General features: G+C 34.6%; 1 protein-coding gene across 1 annotated transcript; it reads right to left on the bottom strand.

The window, feature by feature from the left end:
* Positions 1–1,583: 1,583 nt before the first annotated feature.
* On the bottom strand, positions 1,584–4,234 carry LOC130956336 (WRKY DNA-binding transcription factor 70-like). The gene is made up of 3 exons (XM_057883373.1): positions 3,663–4,234; positions 3,399–3,500; positions 1,584–2,123 (listed from the first exon to the last, which is right to left on the bottom strand). Exons 1-3 carry the CDS (start codon positions 4,073–4,075, stop codon positions 1,712–1,714), a joined length of 927 nt encoding a protein of 308 aa, XP_057739356.1. The 5' UTR covers positions 4,076–4,234; the 3' UTR covers positions 1,584–1,711.
* Between the last annotated feature and the right edge of the window lie 12,135 nt (positions 4,235–16,369).

Raw genomic sequence — 16,369 nt, 5'->3', positions numbered from 1 at the left:
TAGAATAGGACTTTCAGTTCTCATATCATGCCAAGAGTTTATTTTATAGTTATTTATTTATTTTGATTGTCATTTAAATTACTTGTCATACTTCTTCCTTATTTCCAAAACCCCCCATTTTTACCTTTTTCATAGCCAATAATAAGAACATACCTCCTTGCAATTCCTTGAGAAGACGACCCGAGGTTTAAATACTTCGGTTATCAATTTATTTAGGGGTTTGTTACTTGTGACAACCAAAACGTTTGTACGAAGGGATTTCTGTTGGTTCAGAATCTATACTTACAACGTGACTTTATAAAATTCTTTACTAGCAAAAATCCTAACGTCAGATACTCAGACAGTGATTGGGGGACATGTTCGGATAGTAGAAGATCAATATCTGGGTATTATTTTTTTTGGGAACTTCAATTGTATCTTGGAAGAGTAAAAAACAAAATACAGTTGCAAGTTCATCATGCGAAGCGGAGTACAGGGCATTAGCAATGGCAACTAGGAAAGCTCAGTGGCTGACCTACATCTTGCAAGACTTGAAAGTGAAGTTGGAGAAGCCAATAGCCATATATTGCGACAACCAATAAGCATTACAAATTGCAGCAAACCCAGTCTTCCATGAGAGAATAAAGCACATTGAGATGGATTGTCATGTAGTTAGAGATAAATGGCAAAAAAATGTTATCAAATTACTTCCAATCTCCACTGCAAACCAAACTTCAGACATATTTTCAAAGGTCCTAGCTCCAAACATTTTTGAGAGATGTCATAGCAAGCTTGGAATGGTTGATTCTGCCAATTCCAGCTTGAGAGGGGCTATCACATGAGGAGTCAGATTAATTAGCAAGTTAGTTACACACTTTGCAGTTTGAAAAAGTTTGTTATACAGCTGTTAATAGTGGTGAACGGTTAGTTAGCAGATTTAGCTAAGAAAGTATATATAGTAGATAGAGTAATTAGAATTTTGAGTTTTTGCTCTTGTAAGTCTCATTTTTCTTGCCCTAGTTAGAAGTAATTTGCTTTTGACTTAGGCCTTTCCTCTGTAAACTTTCCTCTGTTCTTGAACCTTCTCTCTCTCTGAACTAACATTTCCACAATGCTGTACGTGAAAATGAGAGCGCGATACAGAATTTAGGATAAACTGATTTACAATAAAGTGAAAGTCATTAAAGAGATATAGTATACTTGATTTAGGAAAAGAAATTTCTTTCTCTATGTTAGGAAAATAATAATTTGGAAAGAGAAAATTTTTTATTAATATTTTTAAAAATTATACAATTATCTATTTTAAATAATAACTCAATTACAAAATGATTTTATTACTATGGTTAAAATATTAATTCTAATTAAATTGAAGTAACTCAAGTTATTAGTATAGTTAATAATCAGATTAAAAAAGTAAATTACATGTTAATTTAAAGATGATTAGGTAGAATTTATCAAAAAAAAAAAGAAAAAAAAGAAAATGTCATTTCTAAAATTAGAAATGCACGGGTAAAGTAGGTAAAAAAGCTTTCGATATAGTAATAATTATTTAATAATAGATCTTTCTTCAAATAAAGTGACGACATATATTATATCATCTTGCATTGAAACTGATTGATGTGGGAATGATCAAATTAAAATGACTGTCGTATATAGTACATGCACGAAACTTGAAGCTTAAAGCTTAATAATACACATATATAGTCAAGATTAGGAAATAAAATATAACTAATTATAGCATATGACTTTCATCATGATGATGATCATCAAAGTGGAACCCGGTGGTGCAAAAATTATAAGAAAATGCGCCAAAGTTAGCATAAGTAGGAGGGTTGGTTATCTCGATATCCTTCAACTCAGACCAAAGGTTTGCATCCAATTTTTCTGCAATGATTATTTCACCACTCGGAGTGTCCTCTTGTTTGGGATATTCTTGTTTGATTATAGCATTCGTTGGTGGGGTTTGATGATGGTCTTGTGGATTCAAAAGATATGCTGTCATTTGTGGAGCTTTGAGAGTTTCTTTGCAAGTGTGACGACCAATGCAGGTAATTTGATACAAAACTGGATTATCTTGAATCTTTTGAACTTGTTTTGTTGCTTTGCAACCTTGATCATACTTCCGAGTGCACCTATAATAACTCCTGCATATTATTATATCACAACTGAAATATTTAGAATTTTGGGATATTAAGAGGCAAGTTAAGTTTTTGTAACAAAAATATGAGATAATTAATTAAAAAAAGGATTTAATTAATAATCTATTTTATGTTAAACAATATTCATTTGGGCAGTGTGGAATTGCCAAATCAAGGACCAAGCCAATTAAGTAAACTGAAAAACGAAAATAATTAACAATTGAAATGTGCAACAAGTTGATTTCCTATGTCTGCTTTTCCTGCAATGGTAGGCCTCCTCATCAAGCTCCATTATTGGTTGTAGGCTTGTAGCTTAACCATTTTGTAATCGATTTTGTTAGATGGACAATTTCGCAAATAATATGAATAATAGATTTTAAAATTAGTTCAATAAAATAAAAATCACACTACATCCCTACAAAAATCACAAAAATCACAAATAGAGGAGGGAGATTACTGTATGCGTAACTGTATTGTTTATTAAATTCATTGTCTATCTATACTTTTCCTTTTGTAATTTACATTGAGAAGACTAAAGAGAAAACTTTTAAACACCCAAAAAATAAAAATAGAAAGATAAAGAAAGAAAGCAACAAAGATAAACTTTTTGGCTAAGTTTCAAAGTCTCTCTAAGATTAGTGGCATTTTTAACATAGTCTATGAAGTTCTAATCCTACAGTCACATTTTGAAAATTGGTAAAAGTATAACAAATTAGTTTTTCAATCTTTTCATATTATGAATTAACATAGGGTATTCTTGTCAATTTTAAACTAATTGATGCATTAAAATTTTAAAGACTATTTTAGTGCACACAAACTCTGTCTATGTTACACTTGCGGTACATAGCCGGTCTCAAGCCCAGATAAAGAAGGAGGGTTGTGTTAGATCTTCGACAACCAACATAAAAATATAGCCAAACTCCCATGACATGACATTTTAGTGCACACAATTAATTTGAAAAACTATTTTAAAATTTAACTCTAAATTTTTTGCTCTTTATTTAGTTTATACATTTGAGAAAAGAGCATGTGAATTGTAATTAACTAATCATAAAATGAACATTGAAATGTGTTTTGTTTTAGAATAAGGAAACATATATTTCTATATACTTAAATTGTACAGTTGTATTTTATTAGAGATATTATATATGAAAAGAAGAGTTTTAGTAGTAGCAGGAATGCATTGTATCTGTCTACAATATATATCTCAAAACATTGGTCCTTATCCTTAAGTTAAAGATTAAAATAGAAAAGAAAAAGAAAATTATTACTATATATTACCTGGGGAATTTAGAATTGAGTATGTCCTTCTGTCCATACTTTCTCCAGGCAAGATTATCCTCAGTGGTGGGAGATACATTGCTCCATGTCTCTTCCGTTTTCCTACGCATCAACTCAGTCTATTAGTTAATAATACTTTCAAGTCAAACCCTAAACCCCAAACTGTCAATTTTTATTTTTTTTATTATGTATATAAAATTGTAAACATATAGTGTCCGTACATATTCTGGTAAAGTGAGATCAAAGATGAGATTAGAAAGAGACCTTCTTTTGTATGTGCCTCTTCGATCCTTAGGGACTGATGAAGAGAATCTTTTGCTACTCTCACTGGAACCTTCTTCAGACCTCAGATCATTAATGGTGGAGTTTGCAGCAATAACAAGCTGGGACCCACTGTTATTCTCGTTAAGGAAGAAGGAAGCAGAAGAAGAAGAAGAAGAATCTAGAACGGAGAGAGTCTCCGCGAAAGATCTCAGAATCTTGGTTATTAATAGCGCCTCAGCTGATGAACCGCCGCCGTGATGAATAGTAGCCGGAGGATTCTGATTCTGATTCTGAAGGAGAAGCTTCAGCTCAGTGGCATGTTTATGCCCCTCCACAAGCTTATTCATAAGCCTCTCCCTCTTCTCTGAAAAACCAATATTACCCTCACTACCGCAGCTTACAATACTACTCATTCTTTGTTTTCTTAGAAATTTTCTTAGATTGGTAGATAGATGTTAGGGTGGTGTGTGTGTGAGAGAGAGAGAGAATGGGTAAAAGAGAGGAAATGGGTGGGTTTTTTCTAGGAAAGACGGGAATTGAAAATGAGGAGGAAGCTAAGGAAGTTGATGATGATGATAATGAAAATGAAAATTGAATAATAATGATGGCTAAGTGTGATTAAATTTTCCACACATTAGAACAACTTTCCGAAGCAAAAAAACAAAAAAAAAATTGTGGCTTGGCTTATAAAGCTAAACATGACGTTATCATTGTGATGCAATCTTGACGCTTAAAATCAAACATCCTTTTCTATTAAAAGAAAAAGATGAGTAAAAAATTTTGTCGACTGTATAAGGAGAAAGAAAGGTAAGAAATTACTGTTGATTACATTGATAATAATAAAGAGTGAAATTTATTGTGATCAGCGGCGTTGCCCCTTCTGTCTGCAAAAATAAAGCACTCCACCATCCGCTTGTTATTAAGGGTATTAATAAAGGTTTTAAATATATAAAAATAAAAAAAAAATGGTCAACTTTATCTTAAAAAATTATTCATTCTTTAAATTAATTTTTAAAAATTTTTTAAAATTAAATTCATTTTTAAAGATTTTAAATTAATACCATTAATTTTTCTATCATTTTTTTTTGTTGACGACGCTAAAATGTGTTAATGTGGCATATTAAGTGATACTATAACACAGAGAAAAATCTTAATTGACTATTAGTATGATAAATTTATAAAATTAGATCAAATCAAAATCTAATTGAGAAAAAAACATGAGATATTAGAATTCCTCAATTTAGAATTGATTTGATTTAATTTCATAAATTTATCATTTTAGTCGCCAATTAAAACTACTAGGTGTGTGTTGTGGTGTTACTTAACGTATTATCACATCAACAAATTTTGACGTCATTAGCAATGGAAGACGGAATGACTAAAATAACTAACTTAAAATATTTAAAGGACAACGAATTTGATTAAAAAAAATCTTTCAGAGACTAATTTGGAGAATAAAAAATTTTTAAACTATTTTTTATTTAGGATTCTAAATTTTAACTATTAAATATTAAATATAAATCTCTCATTACAAGAAAAACATAGAGTACTGTCGGATATACCGTTGAATTTTAATGGCATAGAGTAGTTGCAGATTTACCGTCGGATTTACCGTTTGAAACGGCTTCGAATTCACAAGGTTATATAATTAACGTTGGATTTAAGTTTCCGACAGTAACTTCGTCGGTAATATTTAGAGGAAAACAAAAATATATTGGCGCGTCTTTTAGGGGCGGATTTACTATTGAAAAAATCCAACGGTAACCTAACTTAGTGAAACGATGCATTTTGGTGACCCGTAATGGTTTACCGTCATATTTTTTTAATGGTAAATCCGACATTAACTGGGACGTAAATTAAAAGCGCAAACCCTTTTTTCCTCATTTGAATTTCAGCATTTCTCTCACTTTTCCCACTCTTTCTATCACCACCGTCGATACCACCACCATCACAACCCCCTCTCTGTTGCACCCACCGTCACCTCCCACCATCATTGCGCTGCTGCTACCCTGCTTTGCCATGAGTCCAACCTTCAGCGCAGTAGAACAAGGAAGCCCTTGTCCCAGTCTTCCGGTGAGTTCCCCAGCCTACGACGACCACCCTTCCGCCACCTCTAGCTCCGGAAACATCATAGTGCCATTGCATCTTCACCTCTTTTCTGTTCTCTCCTTGTTCCACATTCAAAGTTTCTCTAACTTCTGTTTTTCTTTCTTCTTCAAATTCTATTTTGGTTAGGTTATTTCATTAGTCTAATTTTAGTTAGTTAATTTATTTAGAGCTAATTTTAGTGGATTTTAGGTGGTTAAGATAAGTTAGTTTTAGGATTATTAGTTTGTGTTATATTGCTGAAAGTGTTGAAAACTGACTGAATTGATAGATAATGCTGCTGATTTTGTGTGAATTGATGTTAATAGACTATTTGTTTTATTGAACAATTGCTGAAATTTGGTTGAATAGCATTGACTTGAATTTGAATTGTCAACTACTACTTAGTTGCGTTGATTTTACATCTTTGATGTATGTGCACACCAAGTGTTCATTTATATGCCTCTATGTCTATTGTCCATTTTAAATTGCATGTTATAACTACCATGTGATTTAGGATGTATGATTTTTGCTTGGCATAGTTAATTAAATCTCTTTGTGATAAAGGATTGTAATGTGTTGGAAATTATTTGCTAATTGAGTTTTGATTATGTATGTTGTGTGTAAATGCCAATTTGGTTTCTTCAGAAAAAATAGAACTTCAATCACACCAAAACATTATTCAACTTACCTATATTTAGTGTATGCTACCTTCACAACATTGCTTTCTTGATTTGTTACCTTGCTTGATTGAAGTATTTTTCATACTTAGTATCTGATTTAGATTCAATAATGCACATTATGGTTGAAATGGTTGTATTCTAAGATACTTGTTTAGATTATCTAATGTTGAGCTTAATGTTGTGGTATTAGTTATAAGAATTACATTGGTATCATTATAATGTATTGTTGATTTGTTATTCTGAATTTCTGGTAATTGGTATGATATTTGCAGACATGAGGACAGGTGGATAGATGTTCAGCGGATCAGGCTACTGGTTGTGGACGTAGTTGTGGTCACGGTAGAGGGAGGGTTTCTTTTGGGACCCCTGGAAATTCTGGATCCTCTCCCTCTACTCTGACTACCCCAGTGACGTCACAGGTTGCAGGTTTAGCGGACTAGCCGTTCATCATGGTCCCTAACCCCTAATTACATCTCTCTGTCTACGGTGATGACGCCGCCTCTAACTGCTCAGTAGCCCGCTACCACGGTGATGCTGCCTCCAGCGATGGAAACCGTGGCCCCGGAGTCTTCTCACAGAAGTGAGGCAACTAATGCCCCTTATCACCACCTCCCATTATATGATTGATGATTTGGTTTGATGGCAGCATGGGGTAAATATCACTTTAAGTCTTCTATATTTCCTGATTATTGAATTGCTAAAACTGTCTGATTATTGATTCTAGTTTAGTGGATTTAGGATTGTAGGTTTGAATAATTGAAATTATGTCATGTTTCCTGATTATTGAATTGCTAAAAGTGTTTGATTATTGATTCTAGTTTAATAACTTTAGGGCTGTAGGTTTGAATAGCTAAAAGTATTTCATGTTTCATGATTATTAAATTGCTGAAAGTGTCTAATTCTTAATTCTAGTTTAGTGTAGTAGATTTATGGATGTTGATTCTTGATTATTGCCTGTTGCTCATTGATTGTTGACATTTGGTGCTATTTAAGTTAATTGTTGATTAAAAGAGTTTGTGCTATTCCGTGGGTTAGTTACTTTCTTCTCAACACCAATTTTTGTTTTTCATTGTTGCATTTGCATGTTTGATTGCATGTTTGTTTGATTTTGTGAATATATTACCATTACTTGGTTGAAGTAATATTTTCTTTTTCAAGAAACTTTTTATAATATTTCACTAATTTAAATTGAAAAATTTTTTTAAACTTGTCTGAAGAAATATTATTTTGGAACATGGTTTACAGCTCGAACACATAAAACCAGTGAGATTTTGAGCCTATTTGAATTGGTTGCATTCTATCAACCAATATTTTATTTTTGGTGTGTATTTTTCTCTCTAAAATTGTAATCTTTATCTTGCTTAATTCTATATTTTCATTGTTTGATGTATGCATGCACTTATATGATTGAAGCCTTGTTTCACTAAGCTTACATACCCATATGGCCTTACCCTTTTGCTATCCTTTGCAAACCAATTTGAGTCTATTTACCCATTTGTTCTTTACTTTAGCTCATTACTAACTCTAAGTGAAAAATAATAATGTCCTTAATTTGAATCCTTGGTTAGCTTAGACTAGTAAAAGTGCTCATGATTTAAGTATGGGAAAGTTGGGTTTGAAAATATTTGGTTTGAGTAATTGGGTGTTGTATATTTTTGTGAAAATGTGCAAAATAATAGTGAACACATATTATTGCATTCAATACTTTTTTCATATGCATTGAATATATATATATATATATATATATATATATATATATATATATATATATATATATAGAAAAAATAATAAAGAAAAGAAAAAAAAGAGTGAAAAAGAAAAGAAAAAGAGCAATTAATAAAAGGGGACAAAATGTCCCAAAGTAAGTGTTGGTATCAATGCATATGTGCTGTACTCAAATTTAGGATGCATGAATATGTGAAAAACGCAGTTAATGGGTAGTTATTGATTTTATATTACATGGATTGTCCTAAGTTAGGTGGAAAGTTTATGTTAATTATGGATTCAAATTTTAGTCCACTTGGCCAAATACAATCCTACCTTGACCCTAACCCCATTACAACCCTTAAAAGACCTCTTGAATTGTGTATTGATGCATTAAATTTTTTTGTTGATTGTTAGATGAAAAGCAAGCTATAGAAAGCAAGATTAGTAGAAAATTGAGAGAATTGACCCTAGACACTTGAGAGTTAGAATGATGTACACTACTAGTAAGGGTTCAGTGCTTAATTCTATGTTCCCTGCTTTCATAAGCTATCTTCCTACAAGTTTACTTGCTTTTTATTGTATGATTTGAATTAGTGGAATTTGGTTTATGTTTGTCTTGGAAAACTTATTTATTTTTAACCAAGTAGGTAGAATCATTTTAGCATATAGTTGCATTCACATTCATAGGTTGCATTGCACGAGTCTTGCTTTTTCCTACTCATTTATTTTATCTCCTTGAGCTTAGCATGAGGACATGCTAATGTTTAAGTGTGGGGAGGTTGATAAACCGCTATTTTATGGTTTATATTGTATTTAATTGAGTGGTTTTATCAAGCTTTTCACCCACTTATTCATATGATTTGCATGATTTTACAATTCCTTCCTAGTTTAGTTCTATGATTGAAAACATGCTTCTTTGGTCTTAATTTAGCTAATCTTAATCCTCTCTTATAACCATTCGATGCCTTGATCTGTGTGTTAAGTGTTTCAGGCTTCATAGGGCAGGAATGGCTTAGAGAATGAAGAGGAAGCGTGCAAAAATGGAAGGAACACAAGAAATTGAGGAGATGACCAACGAGAAGTCACATGGTCGCATGGCTCACGCGACCGCGCGAAATGGAAGAAATCAGAGTGACGCGTTCACGAGCCTGACGCGACCGCGCGGATTGGAAGCTGCACGAATGACGCGAATGCGTGGTCGACGCGCACGCGTGGTACGAAAAATGCTGTGTGACGCGAACGCGTGGACGACGCGGCTGTGTGACGTGCGCAATCTGCAGAATTACAGAAGTCGCTGGCACAGATTCTGGGCCGCATTTCAACCCAGTTTTCGGCCCAGAAACACAGATTAAAGTCAGGGAACATGCAGAGAATCAAATGATCACTTCAGATTCAATCATTCATTCATAATACACACTTTTCATATTTTAGATGTAGTTTTTAGAGAGAGAGGTCCTCTCCTCCCTCTTAGGTTTTAGGATTAGGATTTCTTTTAGTCATTTGGATTGTTTCTTCGTACCAGGTTCAATAATTTATGTTTCTCTTCTATTTTTGTTTACTCTGGAGCTTTTATTTGTATTTGATTTATGCTGCCCAATTGGCTTATGAACTTTTCCATGTTAGAATTGACATCTTCATTCAATTTGAGGTATTCCAGATATTTATGATTTTAATTTAGCTTTCTATATTCTTGGTTCTGGTTGATTAATTGGTGACTCTTGAGTTGTCAAACTCATCGTGATTGATAATTGTTATCTTTGCTGATTAATTTAGATTCCTATAACTCTAGTCTTTTTTTAGGAGTTGACTAGGACTTTAGGTTTTAAATTGATTTGTCCACTTAACTTACCTTCATAGTTAGAGGTTGACTGAGTGGTAGAAAAAATATAATTCTCATCACCATTGATAAGGATAACTAGGATAGGACTTCTAGTTTTCATACCTTCCAAGAGTTTTATTAGTTATTAATTTATTAATTCCTGCAATTCATTTCTCCTGTTCAAAATCCTTTTTTCAAAACCCAAAACACTGTGTTCCATAACCAATAATAAAAAATACTTCCCTGCAATTCTTTGAGAAGACGACCCGAGGTTTGAATACTTCGGTTTATAAATTTATTGGGTTTGTTACTTGTGACAACCAAAACGTTTGTAAGAAAGGTTGATTGCTTGGTTTAGAAACTATATTTACAACGAGAATTTATTGTAACTTCTAAACCATCAATCTTCAGTTCTTCAGCGACATACACGTGTGGATGAGCAAATGTTGATGCCCAACGTTGGGTCCAACATCGAGTCCAACGTTGGGTCAAACTTAAGGGCCAACGTCCCAGCCTTATTTTGCAAAGTTTGACCCAACGTTTGTGCTCAAACATTGAACCCCAACGTGAACTCCAACATCAATTCCAACTTTAATACAAAATGGCACCCATGCAGAGTATGAAGGCTAATGTGAAAACGTCCTCATCAACGTCACTAAGGGCCACTTCCAACTAGCTTCAACAAAGGCTAAAGCCCACATCCAAAGACTTAAAGACTGAATGAAGAAAGTGTATAAATAGATAGAATGGAAGTTAGTTAAAGGACTTTTACTTTTACTTTTGGATTTTTGCACTTTTGGGAAGACTGAAAGGGGAAACCCTGAGTCTCTTTTCTCTGTACTTTTTTTTTCTAGTTCATGTACTTTCTTTCCTTTTCATTTTTCTATTTTAATTGAGCTATGAAAAACTAAACCCCTTTTTATTGGGTTAGGGAGCTCTGTTGTAATTTAATGGATCAATATTAATTTTCATTCTTCTTATTCTTTATTTTCTCTTGATTTTGCTAGAAAGCTTTCAATCTTCATCCAATTGGGTAGTTGTCTTGGAAGAGAGGCTATTCATAATTGGATCTCCTCTCAACCTTGGAAGAGGAATGAGGAGATCATGCTAGAAATGCTTTCTCATGTTGGACCGGATTGGGATTTGGATGGATATAGTGACATATAATCCTACCAATACTTTGATTTAGAAATACATGTGGTATAATCAGTGACCATACTTCATCTCTTCCCATGAGCAATTAAATCAAGGAATTGGACAATTGTTCAAGCTTAGAGAGATTAGATTGCCAAGGAATTGGAATTCAATTACCTAAGATTGCCAAGGAGATCAATGAATGTATTGATTGAGGAAAAGATGAGAATGAACTTGATCCGGAGAATGCAACATCTCCTAAGCCCAATGAACTCCCCATCTCTAATCTTCCCATTCTCTTTACTTTCTGTTGTTTACTTTTATGCTTAATCACCACATTCCCATTTATTTTTCTGCACTTTAATTTCTGCTCTTTACATTCTGCCATTTACATTCCACCATTTACTTTCCTTGCTATTTACTTTTTCCGCCATTTAATTTTCTGCACTTCCAAATTCAAATCTACTTAGTTCAACTAGAATACTCCTCCAATTAAAGTTGCTCAACCAATAAATCTTTGTGGGATTCGACCTCACTCTATTGTGAGTTTTTACTTGATGACAATTTGGTATACTTGCCGAAGAAAATTTGTTGAGAGATAAATTTTCGTGCATCAAGTTTATGGCGCTGTTGCCAGGGATTGATTTTGCATTGACAATGATTAAATTGGAGGATAACTAGATTGAGCATTTTTCTTTTCTTTTGTTAATCAGTTTCAATTCCAGTTGTTACTGTTAATTTCTGCAATTTTTGCTGTTTTTCTTTGATCATTTACTTCCCAGCTCAACTAATCCACTAACTCCACTAACTGTTTGATTAATTTCCTTAACCACTCTAACCATAATTTTTTTGAGTAACTCCTCCACTTGATGTTGTTTGCTTTGTTGAGTGTATGACAGGTAGAAGAGGAGAAACATCAACCTCTTTTGATAGTGAATCTAAGAGAACCTTTCTTAGACTAAGGAGGGAATCAAGAGGAAAGAAGGTTGTTGGTGCAGAGGAAGAAGAGGACTTAGATATGAATATGGAGAATGATATGGAGAACCATCATGAGGAAGAGGTGCATAATCATGCCAGAGAGGGTACAGCCAATCATGCTGGGCAGGAGAGAAGAGTTTTAGGCTCTTACATCAACCCAAACCCAGGAAATTATGGAAGCAGCAATCTAAAACCAACCATCCATGCCAATAATTTCGAATTAAAATCTCAACTCATCACCCTTGTCCAAAATAATTGCTCATTTGGAGGGAGTGCTAACCGGCAAGTGCACCGGGTCGTACCAAGTAATACCTTACGTGAGTAAGGGTCGATCCCACGAGGATTGATGGATCAAGCAACAATGATTGATTGATTGGCTTAGTTAGGCAAGCAGAAATTGGTTTTGAGATGTTCAAAAGGTTTAAGTTCGAATTCAGAATATCAAAAGTATAGACAATTAAATAAATTGGGAATAAAATATGGATAAGAGATATTCAAAAAGCATTAAACAATACTTTAAAAATTTTAGAAAGCAAGCAGCAATGAGTTGGGAATAAAATATTTGAGAAAGCAGTTAAGGTTTCAGAGTTATCTAATTTCTGGATTAACTTTTATTACTAATTAATTTAATCATGCAAGATTTAATTTCATGACAAACTATATGTGACTAGATCCTAATTCCTTAGACCTTCCTAGTCTCCTCTAAAATTCATTAATTGCCAATTTCTTGGTCAATTAATTCCAATTAGAGGGTGATGGTCAATGTCTAGTTTATATGCCAAAAGAATCCTAATTATCCACAAATAAGGGGATTATATGTCACGTATCCCGTTAAATACAAACAATTAAAAATTCAGTATAATATGTTTTCAAGCTGTTGTTCAAGTAAAGAGCTTTTCCAAGTTTTACAAGAACTCAATTAGAACATGGGTCATACTTCCGTTCCACCCATATTCATAAAATAAAGAACGAAAACAATTATTGAAATATAAATCAAGACATGAATTAAATTAAAAAGATCAAACGAATCAATCCACGAAAATAGACAGAGCTCCTAACCTTAACAATGAAGGATTAGTTGCTCATGGTTCAGAGAGGAAAAATAAGGGTTCTGGTAACAATCTGTGTACCATGTCTAAATGTACAGAGTTCTTATTTATAACTAATCCTAATAGATTTAAAATCTAATTTATCTAAAAATAAAAATAATATCTTTTCCTAAAAGATAAGATTTGAATTTAAATTCGAATTAATTAACTACTCCGCGTCTTATAGCGTGGGGACCACTTGGCTTCACTGGATCTACACCTAACTTGGGTGCTAAAAATAGGGCCCAGAATTCACCTTTCAGCGTTTCCTGCATTTTCTGCACGTGGCGCATGTCACGCGTACGCGTCGCTGGTCTTCTTCACGAGTCACACGGACGCGTCGGTCACGCGCACGCTTTGTGGAGCAAATCTTCAAATCATGCGTATGCGTCAGTCATGCGTACACGTCGCCATGGATACCTCCAATTCACGCGCACGCGTCAGGCATGCGTGCGCGTCGATCCTCGCAACCATCTCCTTTGATTCTTGTGCTGCAGAAACTCCATTAAATTCTGCCGAATGCTACCTAAAATAAATAAAATTGCCCAGAACTCAAAATAGCATCCATATTGGCTAAAATATAATTAATTCTTAGTTAAACTCAGCAATTTAAGTGCAAATTCACTAGAAAAAGATAGACAAGATGCTCACGCATCAAGTGCCCAAGAAGACCCCAATCAACATCTCACTACTTTCTTGAGAATTTGTGATACAGTGAAGTCCAATGGTGTCCAACCGGATACCTACAAAGTGGCTAGAATCCTTCCTAAGGAGAGTTTGACAACTTGGGAGGATGTGGTGAACAAGTTCTTGGCAAGATTTTACCCTCCACAAAGAGTCAACAGATTAAGGGCTGAGATCCAAACATTCAGGCAACAAGATGGTGAAACTCTCTATGAAGCATGGGAGAGATATAAGGAGCTAACAAGGAAGTGCCCTCCGGACATGTTCAATGAATGGGTGCAGCTGCACATTTTTTATGAAGGTATGTTACAAGAGTCAAAGAAGGCCTTAGATCACTCTTCCGGAGGTCATGAAGCTGTGGCAAAAGGAGGTCATGAAGCTGTAGCAAGCAGGGGTGATCTACCCAATCTCAGATAGCCCCTGGGTATGTCCTATTCAATCAGTTCCTAAAAGGGGAGGAATCACTATTGTGCCAAATGAAAGAAATAAATTGATACCAACAAGAACAGTAACTGGATGGCTCATGTGCATAGATTATAGGAAGCTCAATGAAGCTACAAGGAAGGACCATTTTCCCTTATCCTTCATGGATCAAATGTTGGAGAGGCTTGCTGGACATGAATATTGCTGGACATCAAAGCCAAGGCATCTTAGGCTAGTTTTACTAGCCTTTTTCTTTATTTTTATTAGGTTTTATGCACTTTCTTGAGCAATAAGAAAGTATTTGGATGGAAGTTTCATACATACCTTGATTCATTCAAGCATGATTACTTTGATGTATTTTCATGAGTTTTTGCTATAATTACTTGTGTGTTAAGATTGATGCAAACTCTTATGAATCTAGCAAAGCTTTGATGCATATATTTGTTGATGATAGGTGAAGAGAAGCATAGAAAATCAAGGAAAATGGCCATGGAATGAAAAAAAGGAAGCAACGTTGGTGGCCAAGTTGGCTCACCAACGTTGCCTCAAACATGGGGTAAAGGGCTGCAATATCTAAACTTGCTGGTGCCGTCATTGGAGGGAGCGTTGGATCACCAACGTTACCTCCAACGTCTTCAAGAGGATTCAATTCTGAACTTGTTAAAATCACCTTGTGTGCGTACGCACAAGAAGAAAAATTCAGAGTGTGCGCACGCACAAGGCAGTGTGCGCACGCACAAAAAGCAACGTTGGAGGCAATGTTGCCAACCCAACGCTGGGTCAAGCGTTTGTGACAGAAGATAAAAAAATGGAGTTGGGAAGTGTACTATGTGTGCGTACGCACAGCATGGTGTGCACACGCACAAGGAGAAAAAGGGAAATTGTGCGCACGCACAAGGAAGTTTGCGTACGCACAAGTCCCAGCGTTTGAAGAAACGTTTGCACCCCAACGCTTGGTCCAACGTCTTTGATAGCTCTTCAAAATTCAAGCTGCCCAAAAAGCCTAGTGTACATACGCACAACATGATGTCCGTACGCACAGGAAGAAAAACTTAAAGGTGTGCGCACGCACAAGGCAGCATGCGTACGCACAAGTCAGCAGCGTTGAATGTAACGTTGGATCCCCAATGTTGAAGCAAACATCACTACCAGCAACACTCATTTTTTGCACAATGCAAAGCAGAAATGTTAATTGACCAAATGTCCATCCTCAACACCAAGGCGAGCCACTTGAATCTGCTTCAACAAAAGGCCAAGGCCCACATCCAAGACTGGGAGACCAATTGAAGAAAGTGTATAAATAGCTTAGAGTTTAAGATAGAAGGAGGTTAGATAGGGAGAAACCCAATTGGGAAAATACCACAATCTTCTTTGTACTTCCTTTGCTTTTCTGCACATTTTCTTTCTTTGTAATTTGAATAAAGCTATGATGAACTAAACCCTCTTTCATTAGGTTAGGGAGCTCTGTGTAATTCAATGAATCAATATTAGTTTTCATTCTTCTTCTTCTATCTTTTCTCTTGATTTACTAGAGAGATTTCGTTATTCATTCAATAATTCAATTGTCTTGGAAGAGAAATTGAATATAATTGGGTTCTGTGAAAAGCTTGGAAGAGAAATCACATAACCATGCTTGAAATCTTTCTCACATTGGATTAGATTGGGGTTTGGATGGATATAGTGACATGTAATCCTATCAATACTTTGATCTATGAATGTGTGTGGTATAATCAGTGACCAACCTTCATCTCTTCCTATGAGCACTTAAATCAAGGAATTGGGCAATTGTTCATGCTTAGAGAGATTAAATTGCTAAGAAATTGGGATCTAATCACTTAAGATTGCCAAGGAGATTAATGAATATATTGATTGAGGAAGAGATGAACATGAATTTGATTTGAAGAACTATCACATCTCCTGACCCCGATGAGCTTTTCCACTTCTGATATTACCCATTCTTTTAATTTTGCAATTTACTTTGATGCTCAACAACCCCATTCCCATTTAATTTCTTGCAATTTAAGCTTCTGCACTTTAATTTCCTGCAACTTCCTTTCTGCCATTTAATTTTTGTTATTTACCTTTAGTTATTTACATTTCTTGTAC

Source organism: Arachis stenosperma, chromosome 10 (genome assembly GCF_014773155.1).
Source record: "Arachis stenosperma cultivar V10309 chromosome 10, arast.V10309.gnm1.PFL2, whole genome shotgun sequence".
NCBI lineage: Eukaryota > Viridiplantae > Streptophyta > Magnoliopsida > Fabales > Fabaceae > Arachis > Arachis stenosperma.
This window is presented reverse-complemented; position numbering and strand designations above follow the sequence as displayed.

What these genes read in the sequence shown, in the direction of transcription:
- LOC130956336 (XM_057883373.1), bottom strand. Translation starts at nt 4,075, where the DNA reads ATGAGTAGTATTGTAAGCTGCGGTAGTGAGGGTAATATTGGTTTTTCA. An exon ending in AGAGGCACATACAAAAGAAG is followed by an intron (nt 3,501 to 3,662) that starts GTCTCTTTCTAA and finishes GTTGATGCGTAG; the next exon opens with GAAAACGGAAGAGACATGGA. An exon ending in CTCAATTCTAAATTCCCCAG is followed by an intron (nt 2,124 to 3,398) that starts GTAATATATAGT and finishes AATAATATGCAG; the next exon opens with GAGTTATTATAGGTGCACTC.